Source organism: Onychostruthus taczanowskii, unplaced genomic scaffold (genome assembly GCF_017590055.1).
Source record: "Onychostruthus taczanowskii isolate IOZ18803 unplaced genomic scaffold, ASM1759005v1 scaffold1, whole genome shotgun sequence".
NCBI lineage: Eukaryota > Metazoa > Chordata > Aves > Passeriformes > Passeridae > Onychostruthus > Onychostruthus taczanowskii.
In genome coordinates, this window is record NW_024496525.1 from 27,097,771 (window position 1) to 27,110,892 (window position 13,122).

The 13,122-nt window shown below is 39.2% G+C and overlaps 2 protein-coding genes across 6 annotated transcripts in view; one reads left to right on the forward strand and one right to left on the reverse strand.

Annotated features, from left to right (window-relative positions):
* Positions 1 to 8,081, reverse strand: part of ATG2B (autophagy related 2B) — a 45,571-nt gene extending 37,490 nt beyond the window's left edge. For all 3 annotated transcript variants that reach the window (XM_041403227.1, XM_041403219.1, XM_041403208.1), the window contains exons 1-5: positions 7,910 to 8,081; positions 4,310 to 4,472; positions 2,400 to 2,552; positions 1,336 to 1,438; positions 289 to 451 (exon numbers count right to left, since the gene is read on the reverse strand). In XM_041403227.1, the coding sequence (XP_041259161.1) occupies positions 289 to 451; positions 1,336 to 1,438; positions 2,400 to 2,552; positions 4,310 to 4,472; positions 7,910 to 8,071 (744 nt within the window). In that variant the 5' untranslated portion in view covers positions 8,072 to 8,081. The remainder of the gene's footprint in view (positions 1 to 288; positions 452 to 1,335; positions 1,439 to 2,399; positions 2,553 to 4,309; positions 4,473 to 7,909) is intronic.
* Positions 8,082 to 8,563: 482 nt separating this feature from the next.
* On the forward strand, positions 8,564 to 12,456 carry LOC121335289 (GSK3B interacting protein). 3 transcript variants are annotated; one of them, XM_041403251.1, is made up of 3 exons: positions 8,564 to 8,738; positions 9,684 to 9,942; positions 10,565 to 12,456. In XM_041403251.1, the coding sequence occupies exons 2-3, from the start codon at positions 9,685 to 9,687 to the stop codon at positions 10,724 to 10,726; spliced, it is 420 nt and encodes a 139-aa protein (XP_041259185.1). In that variant the 5' UTR covers positions 8,564 to 8,738; position 9,684; the 3' UTR covers positions 10,727 to 12,456. The 3 variants fall into 3 exon arrangements, with proteins under 3 accessions (XP_041259185.1, XP_041259175.1, XP_041259195.1); XM_041403241.1 differs by having other exon boundaries at positions 8,658 to 9,011; XM_041403261.1 differs by having other exon boundaries at positions 8,658 to 8,800.
* Positions 12,457 to 13,122: the final 666 nt, after the last annotated feature.

The following is a 13,122-nucleotide window of genomic DNA, read 5'->3' on the forward strand; positions in this document are numbered from 1 at the left end:
AGTTTCCACAGAACAGTGAATTGCAGGGTCCTTAAATTTCTAGTTCTTAAAGTTGCAACCAGATTCCAACACAGTATATCCTAATTTCTAGTCAGTCCTCAAGTCCATTTCCTCCATTTCCATTTTGAGGAGTGGCGACTCCTCAAAATCAATAGGAACTGATTATAAAACTTCCCAAACACAGATTTAAGTACAAGTTCAACTCCTGTATCCTTCAGAATTAATCTATTAGCATAACAATCTATTCTTTCATCAATTTACATCCTTATATAATGTATTTATTTTTACCAGCTGTGTAGCTGAACACACTGGGGAGGACTTTGCAGATGCAGGAAACTCATCCCAGAAGAAAGAGACACCTGAGAGCTGCAGTAATTTGTGAGCAAAAGCTGTGGGCTGATGAACATTAATTCCAGAGCACTCATCTGCAGTTTCATCACAGTACATAGTTCTGGGAGGCAAAAGAAAGGAATTTAAGACAGTGGGAGCATACAAATTGTTACGTCTCTTGTGCCTTTTAACCTTTAAGTTTGTACATGGTCTCTCTCTTCATACTTTTACAGTGCTGTTCACTGTCATGAAATGAAAATCCACCACTCTCTGGGAATGGGTGGAAATCTCAACTTCTCTTTCTGGACACCACCAGAAAACCAAGACATGCTTCCAATGTGAACATACCCCAGCGAACACAATAACCTGAAGCTTATAAACGTTTAAAACTAAATATATTTCATTAGCAATTCTCAGTAAGCATCAGTTTTATTTGATACTGATTTCAACACTTTGCAAGAAAGTATGATTACATTCTCCCATAGGTTGAAAAAAATCTACATTAAGAACATGTACAGTATTCATGTTCAAAGTAATTACAGAATTCACATGGGCTCTTTTGAAAGCTCACACAGAACCTAAATTCTTTCAGGGCTTTGGGGTTTTTTCAGGACTATTTTTTTTTCTAAAAATATTTAAAGTATCTTACTCAAAAGGGTCACTTCCCTTTCTAATTGTACACATGGCCTGACTGGCCAACAATATACACTGACTGCTGAATGTCTGAGAAATGTTATTCACTAACTGCAGAAGTTGATGAAAATGTATATTGGGAAAAAACAGAACTCTTTTAATTTGATGGTTAAATAATTTTAGCATAAACATGCTAAGTGGAATCTGAGTGCAGACAATGCTCACAAACATTATAAAAGAGGTGCTCAGGGGCAAATGTCTAACTATATAAGAAGAGCTTGTGTGTATGAGTAAAATGTACTTTACATGAAATGGCAAGAAGTCCCTTAGGGAAAAAAAATCCACAGATTTAGAAAAAAAAATAAAAATTACCTTTCAACTCTGATTTCAAGTGCAGTTCCACTTTTAGAGTTTTCCGGCACATGTTCTATTCGTAACACAGTATCCAAAAAGGTAACTTTCACTCTTCTTAGAACTTAAAAGGGAAAATGAAAAAAAAATACAGTGTAGACTATTAAGTCAAGTCACCAAATGACTATTTTTGCAACCATATTAAATGGTCTCTGATTTTAAGCTATCAATATTTATTTCAGTGGAAATTATCAATTGAGTTTAATAAGGTAACAAGAGTTCAACAGACAATATAAACTCCTATTAATATGTATATCCACAGCATACAACTGCTCTCTAAGGCTTAGACATTTGAGCAAGGGGCAGTTCAAATCAAGTTCTCCTGTAGCTCAGTGTGGATGATCCTCAAGGAAAGTAACATCTTCATTGTGCACCATAGCTGAACTATTAAGCATTGCAGCAGCAGCATGCTACCTGGACTGAGTAATTCCATCTCCAGATGGGACTTGAAACATTTCCCTTAGCTCAGACATTTCTGCACAAGGTTCTCCACCACATAATGCAGTCATAAGCCCCTAGTTTTGTGCACTTAGAAAAACCACCTCCAACAAAAAACAGTTTCTGAAGTGCTTCTATCAACATGGACATTCATACAACATAACAGGTCAGCTTTGCACAAACACAGCTGAAGAAACGTTTTCCATTTCTCCTTCAACAGTATCACTACTAGCAATTGATGAATTACACAGCCATCTCCAAAACTAAGACATGTCATCAATCCCTCAGACACAGATTTAGCTGGATTTATTCTGGTGAAAACAAACACCAACTTGCCCTGAAACAGAACTCAATCTGTCCACTGAGGGAAGTATACAAATACCTTAGGAAGTAAATGGGGCTTTTTTTCCCCACTTCAAAATCAAGATCGCTTGTCCTACTTTCCTCTTTAGATTTTACAAGCAATGCTAACAAGTGAAAATTAGTCATATAAGTTACGGCAGTTGAGATATTGTTTTGCAAAACTGACACAACATAAATCAATTAAATTTCAGATGTTAATTCAAATCTCAATAATTGATTCATACCTGTTTCAATAGTTTCTGCAAATTTCTCAAGTCCTTCAAAAGGCTGGGACCCTTCTCCTTGCTCATCTGTCAATTTTTGGCTAAGACACTCTTTTGCCAGCTGCATACTACTGGTCATAAAACTTGACCAATACATAGGCTCAGAACCAGATGCTGTGGAGTAAAGTAAATCTTAATAAATTAAACATGGACTTCATGAAACTATAAAGACAAAACACAGCAATATATTTGGCCCATCCACAAAAGAGTTTCAACAACTTAGTAAGAAGTTACACTTAAAAACAAATTTAGTTATAATCTCTTACTATAGACTTTACTACTTAATTAACATAATCTGTTTAGACTGCACTGGTAAGATTCTGGTATTTGAAAACAAGAAGAAATCAGGTAATACTATATTGGCATGTTTTTGCAGGTATAATTGGCAAAATGAACTAAGTCTAATTGTTAAGAATTATTTCAAAGTTTCTTATTCCTCTTGAAACATATCCTGCACGGAAATACACTAAGCAAGGTTTAAAATGTTATCACAGCACATTAAAATATGTTTTAAATGCCTAACACAGACTTGACATAGTAAGTAAAGCATAATAAAATCCAAGAGCACAGCAGGTATTAAGCTGAACAAGTTTTTCATCAGCCAGATTAACTTATTTGACAATGCATTCCTATCAGCTAATGCCAAGGCCATTGTAGCAAATGCTATAAAACTAAGGATTAGAAAAGTTAATCAAATTCAACTATCACATTCTAGTATAGACAAAAAGAAAACTAGCTCAAATACAAGTGTGTTAAACAGGCAAAACATTTCAGTTAAGCATTCAGGTCTGGAAACGTCCACGTGGCTATAGATGTGTGATAAAACTAGCACCATGGGGTTTTGTCTACACTATTTGGTCTATTATAAAGCACTGTACATCAAGGAGAACTAACTGGATGCAGGTGAAGAAATAAAAGTTTCTTCCTAATACTACCATTCCTTCAAAGCAATAATCTTACATCAGAAAGTAATATAGCTCAAAATGTAATTCCAGTTAAACAACTACAGATGAAGTGTAGAGTATGTGTAAGCAAGTAATTCATTTAAGGTAACTAGCAAAAGACGAGAAATAGGTTTTACGCATTCTTTTTTCTTCTTATGTTTAAAAAAAAATGTTTTCTTCCACTTTCTTTACACTACAAGAAGGAAGCCAAATTAAAATCCTTCAGACATTCAAACAATTTTCACAACTAAAAATTAACTAAGTGTTCCACAGAATTTATGGAAGCTTGATGACCAGTAAAAATTTATCACCATGACAATCTAAACTAGAGCAGTAACAAGCATCTGGATACAGACAAGCTAGAGGAACTCAGGCAACCCTCAGCATTATAACCAAAATTAGTATGTATTTAGAGTACTTAAAAGTCACTATTTCACACTGCAATAGCAATTAAATTGCATTTGTTGTTCTCTAAATATACAAGAAGATGCACCTTTTAGCCTGAAGTACGCAAAGACAGAATCTCCCACAACACCCCCCCAGTCTTACACCATGATGTCCTGCTGCCATCCAATAGCCAGCTACTAACACTGCCTCACAGAACTGCACAAACACCACCCAAAAACTGCACAAACTCCTTCCCACACTTCCATTTCTATAGGTCTGAAAGAAGCTTGGAAGACATACAACAGTAGAACTGTTATAAGCATTTTAAATTATTTAACAGAGCAACAACTAATTGAGCTGTCAACCAGCTGACAAACACCTCACAGTTTCTTTTTTTATTAATTCTCAATCATTAATGTATGGAAGCTAAATGACATTTTAAATAAGGCTAATAATTGACTAAAGCAAGGGCAGACTTTTGACTCTGACAAACTGTAAAATAATCTCCTTTTCTTAAGTTAAAAAAAAAAATAAGCCTACCAAGCCTTGGTCTTGGCCTGAAGACCATCTCTAATCCTTTTACTTCTAATGCACAGTTATCCTGCAGCAACGACCCCCACGGGACAGATAAAGAAATTGATTGGATAAATCCATCTGTGACTTCCAGAGGTGCATCAGCAGACTCCAGGATCTCATTAAGACACTACAAAACAATAAAATAAAAATTAAAAATCATAACTGTGTTTTTAATCACATCCATAATTTTCCATCTAACATATAAACATCTAACAAATAAAAACACTTTGATGCTACTAGAAAATTAATTATACTCACACAAAAAAATAGACACTTTTAACTATATCAATTCCATTGCAATATCACACTACCCAGCTTTCAGAATTGCTCTGTGGTGGCTGTATAATCTGTATTTTTGCACTATACAAAAAAAATGGCTGCTAACTTACTCTTATAGACATCAGAATACTAAATAAAGTTAATCTGTTCTTTCTTTGGCAGTACTTGAAGAAAACTGAAAACAGGCTGCCAGTAAAAGCACAGAAAGTACCTTGTTTCTATAATAGGAGTATTTCATAGCATGTAATTTCAATGTAAAGTTCATTTTTGATTTCTCTGTGACAGTGGAACAATGAACCCAAACAATCCCCTCTTGCTGTGTAACAAACTTGCCATTTGTAAATCATATTTTTATAGTGGCATTATAAACACTGCTACCATCAAGTTGCCCAAAGTATCATACCAGCTCTAACACAGTAATTTAGGATTTTCAAGTTTCCCACAATCCTCAGAAGACTCCCCTATTGCTCTATAGAGGTTTCATTACAACCATACACATTAAACATATTCTTCACACTTAGGCTAATAAAAAAATGAATTCCTGCCTGTGCTTTGATTTTAGAATGCAGTTAAAACTTAAGTTCTAAGACAAGAAGTGGTCAGGCTCTAATGAAGCAAATCCCACTCTTATTCACATACCAAATCCAGAGAGTGCAACTTTCTAATGTAAACGAGACTGCAGTTGTAATAATAGGACATAATCTTCAACAGGCAAGCGAAAGTGTGCTTTTGACCTTGCTGAGTTTCGAACACAGCCACTGATTTTACCTAAGAAAATGCTTAAATTCAACATCGTAAGTTTTGAAAAAAATAAGGATTTAAAAGTTGCTTGCCATTTTAATTGTATTTACTATTATATTCCAAGTATACAGAATCATCTTAAAAATTTAATTTTCTGAAAACATATTTCCTTTATTTTTATTCCTGTATCTCCAGATGCAACTTTCCCATCATATTAACTTGTTGCTCTCAATAACCTTGCTTTTAGAATTTTGTTTGCCTTGCATGTTCAGCTTGTCTTGTTTCTGTTCCAAAGTCCACTCAGGCAGCAGAAAAGTACATAAACTTTAAAGAAACAGAACCTGAACAGTCCTATTGGGAAATTATTTAGGAATCAAATAATCAATTAAAATTCAGTGACATTAAAATTTTATAAAATAAATAATATAAAAGCTCAAACATATTTGAACTTATATTTAAGAATTATACATTGGGCAATAGCATAAGATAAAAATAATTATTAGAGATGAAAACTGTATTTTAAAATACCACATGTTCATTTAAATTACTTGAATGAATTTACAAATAATTTGCTATAGCAGGAAATAAGCTAGCTACCACATTTTGAACAAACCTGACTTAGATGCCTTTTTGCTACCCTTGCCCATGGTAATAAAAAGTAAGTGTATTTTGGTGTACTGCTTATTATTTTAAAATAGAAATGTACTATCTAAAAGCAAAAAAACCTGAAGCATTCTTGAGCTAAATTGCTTCATAAAGAGGCCAGCTGTTCCTAGAAGGAAATAATTAGAGGATTCCAAATGAAATTTTAAAAATGAAGCACAGCCTTCACATCAGGACTTGTTTCCACATTATTGACCAACAGTCTGCAAAAGTAGTATTTGATGTATACTAAAATTCAACCACAAACATCATCCATTACACCTTAATTCTTCTGAACACCCCACACCCCAAAAGGCATAGGCATTACATTAATAGTCCTGGGAATTCCTACATATCTCTACAACCTATAAACACATACAATGGTGGCTAAAGTATCTACAGTGCTGAGATGAACAGAAGTGTCTGCAAAAATGGATGCCATGTAAAAATACAGTCATCCTGGTGATTCACTGAGAACAAGGTTACAATGACTAGGGGGAAAAAAGAGCTGTAGTACTTCCGTGACATCTGCTTTTGCAATCTGTCATACATGAGAGTCACGTGCAGAGAGCCTCAATCATGTAATTGTTTACAAGTGGAACAGAAAAATGCTGATCCACAAATGGGGAAGATCACCTAAGCATTACAGCATATTCATTTAATCACTGTGTATAGGTTATGCACACTTCATTCAGCACTGACCCGCAACTGCTTTGTTACTAAGTATTTTACATTTTAAATAATATAACTCTGACTCGCAAGGAGTGCTCGATACCCACTAGAGGGCATAATAATTCAATTAAAGCGAGGCAGCCTCACTGCAAGCCTGCCACAGAAAACAAGCTGCAGACACAGCCAGAAAAGAAAAGGAAACAAACAAGCAAACAACAAAAATAAAGTCCACACTCAAACACTGGCAATATTGAGCATTTCTGCAAGCGTCTGTCCCTTACCACTTTCAAACATATTTTCACACTAATAACATTAAAAACCATTTCCTGAAAATATCATATATTCTCAAGTATTTTAAAATGTATTCTGTGTGGCCTAATACTGCAATAAAAATGTTGTTTGGAAAACATTAACACAAAGGACCTAGCTCATCATCTACGCTGCCCTGGAAGTCAGTGACTGATTCACTGCAGTGCCTAAGTCTCCTCATGACAGACACTCGACTGACACGTCGAATTCAGTAACGTTGGCAATTAAACCAAGAACCTTCACAAAATATTACAAACACAATAATCCAAAGGTCTGTCTCTAGAGTGGGCTGGAAATATACGTATCTGTTTAGAGACAAACACATATAAAAAAACCATACAAGCCAGGACTGGAGTGTGACAGGCCACCTGCTGAGCAAACTCCAGCTAAAATCAGATTTCTTTTGTCAACAAGTTCTCTCACCACTACAGGACGAGGGGACAATCTTTAGAGAACTACACAGACTAAGTTCAGCATAACACTATCATTAAGAACCAAGATGTCTCCAAGACAAAGACAAAGCACAGATAACCCAGAGATTACTTTGTTTTCACCATCTCTAGCAGTCAGTAACATACTCCTCATTAACTACAGGGATTTCGAGAAGTTTGGGGTACACTAGCTCCTCCCTGAAATATCAGCATCTATTGCCTTCTTTCACTTTGTTTCCTTTCTCATAATTAAAAATTACACAATCGAAGTGTGGCTAGAAAAATGTATCTGTAACAAATGCCGAGATTTTTTTTTTCTTTAGTATTATCAGACAACAGTTCCCTAGATTAAATGCTAATTATGGCTCTAAGTTTTTGCACAGAAGAGGCTGGGTATTGAAAATAAAGTGGGTGGCAGCCGGGGGCAGAGAATCAGCTGGTCCCTCAGACGCCGCAGGAGCCGAGGGGGTGAAGCGCCAGCATCTCTTACCCACTTATCCAGAGGGACCTGCGTCAAGGAGCCGGTGCCCTGGTAGAGATCCAGGCTGAGCTGTTCCAGGCTGAGCTTCTCCTGCAAGAAGTGGCCCAGGTACCTCTGCAGCAGGTACCTGCAGGCTCTCTTCTTGATGGACTCCGAGAAAGGCCACGGCATGGCGGCTGCACGCCGGGGGCCGCGAGGCCGGGCGGCGGGACGGGGCCGGGCGGAGAGCGGAGGAGAGAAGCAGCTGAGTGGGGGCCGCCAGGCCAAGCCTCGCCCCTCGGCGCGGGCTGCGGCGGGGGCTCCCCGCTGCCGGGCGACACCGCCGCCGCCCCTCACGCCCCGGCGGGGCGGCACTGCCCGCCCTAGGGCGAAGAGGCGCTGACAGGCAGCTCCATCCTTACTCGGACACCGCCGCCATCTTCTCGGGCGCGGAGGGGCCGCCGCAGCCGCGCCGCGCGGGGAAGGGGCCGGGGTCCGGCGGGAGGGCAGCCCCTCCCCGTCAGCTCCGCGCCGCCGGCGAGGGCGGCCAGGCCGATCGCGGCAGCTCGTCCCCTTCCTCCCGGCACCCCCCCGCCGACCACCGGCACCGTGACGTGCGGGAAGTGGCGTCGCCGCGCGGAGGAGGCGGGGGCGGAAGCGGCCGCGGGAGGGGGCGGCGCGGCCGGAAAACGTCGTGCAGCCGGTGGCGCCGGGGCCGCCTCTCCGGGGAGCGGCCCGGGAAGCAGCCCGGGAAGCAGCGGGGTTTTTTTGTTCCGCCGAGCGGGGCGGGGCGGCGCGGCGGGCGCGTCCGGAGCCGTGCGGGGTCGGGCGGCGGGGCCTGGGCCGCCCATCTGTGCTGGTGGGTGCGCTCCGGGACGCGGCGGGGGCGCGGTCCCTGGGAGCGGGAGGCTGCGCAGCTCGGTATCCAGCTCCCCTGTTGCCTTCAGCGTGTTTTGAATTTGTTTGTATGTCGACGGTGGGATTTGGTAGGAGGCGGCGGATCCCGTGAAGTGAATGTCCCGCGTGTTGCGGATCGGTGATACGGAGCCCCCATTCCATCCCTGCAGCAGTGCTCGGCTACCGGAGCTCTCGGGGCAGTGTCCCGGGCGAGGGGCTTTTCCTGCTGCCCCAGGCAGGTTCCACAGGTGTCAGCTGAGGCCTCCTGGCCACACTGGGACCCGCGGGGCCACTGCCGGAGCCGCGGGGATAACCCCGCTGGGGCTGTCCGGTTTGGTACCAGTTGCTCGCAAAGACCAGCAGCCTGTGTCTCTGAAATGTGTCGATAGTTGTGCGTAAAAGATGAACAGGAGCTTTATTCTTTAGTATTGTAACAAACAGCTGCCTTTAATTCCTAAGGTTTCTGATAACCCATTTAGTTCACAGACTTTTCTAAGTCTTCGTTAAATGCATCAACAGTAGGTTTTTGTTTTCTGCAGCTATTGATTTTGCTTTTTCCGGACATGACTTGTCTTCCTCCTGCATTCTGGATCGGCAAAGGGCAGAACTAATGGCTGCTGAATCTTAACAGAGTCCTGTACCTCAGAATGCAAGTTAACTTGCCTGAGAAAAATTAGCCTCAGTGATACTGATAGCACTTCTAAATGTTCATGTTTCAGCACTTGTTTTGAATATCTTGTGTTTGGGTACTCTAGACCGTCATGAGTTATGGAAGTCACTGGGTCTCATAGTTTTCTTTTTTTGGACAATGTTAAATACGTCTGTTTAAAATATAACTTGTGTTTTATGGTGTTATATATTGAGTGCAGTGGTATAATAAGTCTAAAATAAATGTTTTTATATGCAGAATGGAGACTGATTGCAATCCTATGGAGTTGCCCAATAATACAGGGTTTGAAGAGGATTCTGATTATAGAGACTTCGAAGGAACGGATGTGAAAGATATGAGACTAGAAGCTGAAGCTGTTGTGAATGATGTTTTGTTTGCTGTCAGCAACATGTTTGTGTCAAAAACCCTTCCGTGTGCAGAGGATGTGGCATATATCAATGTGGAAACCAGGGAAAGGAACAGATACTGTCTGGAGCTCACTGAAGCAGGACTCAGGGTAAACTAATTTGTTTGTAATTTCTTAAACTTCTTTGTTTTGCACAATGACCATATTCAAAAGGTGCCTAGAAAAATACTTCACTGACAACCACACATATTCCTCTTGTACTTTTATGAAAGTCTGACCTACATGTTTTCTCCTAGAAGAGGGAACTTTAGCTAGTTACTTCCAACAAAGCAAGAAGGGAAGCTAATAAAAAAACAGGAATTTATTTAAGACAGAAAATGGTGAAGATAGAATCAGTAATTTGTTACAGGTATGTCAATCTTTGGGTTTCTCAGGTACCCAAAGAAGTCAGTAATACAACATCTATACAGTTTGGGTGTTTTTTTGCACCATTTGTAATTTTTACAAAGACTTGTAGATGTGAGACTTCTTTTCAAAGAATGTATTTTACTAACATTCTGGGTTTTGGACAAAAGGTATTTGAAATTGTCTTAAATACTGTATAACCAGTAAGCTCCATAGTAGAAAGCAGAGACTGCAATTTAAATTCAGTATTTTTTGTTATTCTAAAACATTGTTCTGTACTACCCTGATTGGTGAAGTTAAATGTTGTGCTACATGTACCAAGGTGATCATCACCACAGAAATTTAACCACCCAATTCTTTGTTGCAGGTAGTAGCTTATGATTTTGATCAGACTGATGATAGACTGCAAACTCCGTATCATGAAACTGTCTACTCCTTGTTGGACTCTCTCAGCCCTGCATATCGAGAGGTGTTTGGAAATGCATTACTACAAAGACTAGAAGCTTTGAAGAAAGAAAGTCAGTCATGATTTACCCAGATATGAGGAAGATTAGTGCCTGAAGGAATTCTTAGTATGAAGCACTGAGATCTTCCTTACAAACATCTTAAGCTTCATTTCTTGGATTAAAGTCTACTTCATGCTACTACATTATTATATAACATTTATATGTTATAACAAGTATATTATATAACATTTTGCTATCATGGTTTTGCATATATCACAATGTTATTAAAAGCCACTTTGATAAATAGCAGAAAAAAAATCTTAATTTTACTTTCTGTTGTAAAAGAGCATGTAAGTTGCTCCATACAATATTCAAAAACCTTGGTCTCTTTTCCAAGTCTTAGTATTCAAAACTAAAAAACTAGAGATTGAATGTTAGAGATATAAGTAGTAATTCTTTGTGTGTGTGCTTACTGATAATTTTCATGCCTTCTTTTTAAAATAGAAGGTAACTACTTGCTCTAGCCAATTAATGAAAAAATAACTGGAAAACTTCTGCAAAGAGTTCCTGCTTGATTTGCTATACATAAATCTGAAAGTTTTCAGCTTTGTAGCTAGAAAGGTGGTTCTTCAACAGTTGAGTATTGCTTATATAGTGGCAGTATCTGAGTTAAATGCACAGCTCAGCATTAATTGATCTGTCCTTGTCTATGGCAACCAGCAAGCTCCAAATAATACACAAGATGAACTGCTTATATATGAATGTATTGTCTGAAACACAAATGATTAAGCACAGAAATAATGGGCTACACATTTCCTAAAAATGATGTTATCTATGCTGTAAATATGTACGCTGTACTGCAACTGTTTGGGAGGCCTGGAAGGCCTGTTTACTATTTTGAATGTGTATTTACATGATGTACAGGATATACTCAAGAGTATTTTTGCTTCAGTCTTTACTTTCTATAATACAGTACTTTGGTACTCACAATTTTCTTGTTTTCTCCCTCAGTTGTACAGTGTCCTCTCCTAATGAATACTAAAGTAAGCACTGTAATGTTAATTGCATTGTACTGGTTTGAAACCAAAGGCTGTGTGAAATTTGCTAAGACTAATACAAGCTGGAAGATATAACTTGTATTTTCTACTTAAAAACTGGTACAACTCTCTTTATAAATCTATTGTTCTGTTATAACTTTTTAAGTATGTACTGAATAGTAAACTTTTTAAAAATTAGAGTTGGGTGGAAATGCTTGTACAGTTGAACTGACGCTCTGTGACATTCACACTTTTTTTATTCTTCTATTATTCCTGTATTTGTGTGTCTTTATTTAAACAATCCTGCCATTATTCTTCTATGCTTTTGTGACAAGTACATACAGTAGCTTTTTTGGAGCCACATTTAGGGATTTATTGGTTCTCACAGATTCCAGTGACTTCAATGGAGCTATGTTGGCTTCTACCTGCTGTGGTTAGTCATATGGATCAGACAAGCCTAGTAGAGCTTTTGTAATGGCTTTGAGTTAGCAATGTGCAACTATGACAGGACAACTGTAATTAGTGCTTCTGTTTTCAAGAGCCTAATTTCATGGTTATTATCTTTTTGGGTTGAAACTTCTGAAACTAGTCCACTGCCCTAGGGTATGCTTCCATGCTCCAAAAATTGTTCATAGGCTCTCTTTTGCACACAGGTCTGTGGCACGTGGTTAGTCCTCTGTGAGGAGAATGTACTTCAGCAAATTTATATTTGAATATTTTTCCTTGCAACTGATTTACTTGTTCAATTTCAATGACTAAAGAATTAAATAAGTGGACCAGTGTGTCGAAGTCTTCTTGTGGGGGTGGAGCTATTGCAAAGTGGGGAGTGAACAACTGAAATCGTCATGCCCTTAGACAAATATTAAATAGCTGTGGACTGTTTGGAAAATTGTTTGCAAATTTGTATCAGCTGAAACTTTGTCGTGAAACGGCAAGCTAAGGCATGATATGTGATTGTAAAGGACTTGGAGTGTTAGAAATCCAAGTGGAAAAATGCCAAAGTAATGTTTCATTACTAAGTTTTGGGGTTTGTTGTTTTTGTTTGTTTGGGTTTTTTTGTCTTAGAGGTCTTTAAGCCATCATTTATAGTGCTTATTATAAGCATACTTTCAAAACAGGTATTTTGTAGGTGTTAACAGAAGAAACTTGTGCTATTTCTCAAACTGTATTACAGTGTTAACCCAAAAGTGGGACAACAATATCATTCCACCACTTCTGGGTTACTGAGGATGAGCAAAATGCTGTCCCATGCCTGCCCTGCAATGCTGCCCCAATGGAGGGAACGTCTGCAGCACTGAGGAGCGAGAATTTCAGGTCTCCTTCAGCTGCCAGTTGTTTCCATTGTCCGGAGCTCTGAATAAGCGCTGCTAATGCAGCTGTTAGTCTCCGAATCGCCTAAGCAGCTCCACAGCCTACCTGCTGTCGGGAAGGACGGCGGATAA

Excerpts from the sequence above, each read along its gene's own strand:
- LOC121335289 (XM_041403251.1), top strand. The coding sequence starts at position 9,685 with ATGGAGACTGATTGCAATCCTATGGAGTTGCCCAATAATACAGGGTTT. Across the intron at positions 9,943-10,564 it reads TCACTGAAGCAGGACTCAGG|GTAGTAGCTTATGATTTTGA; the intron begins GTAAACTAATTT and ends TCTTTGTTGCAG.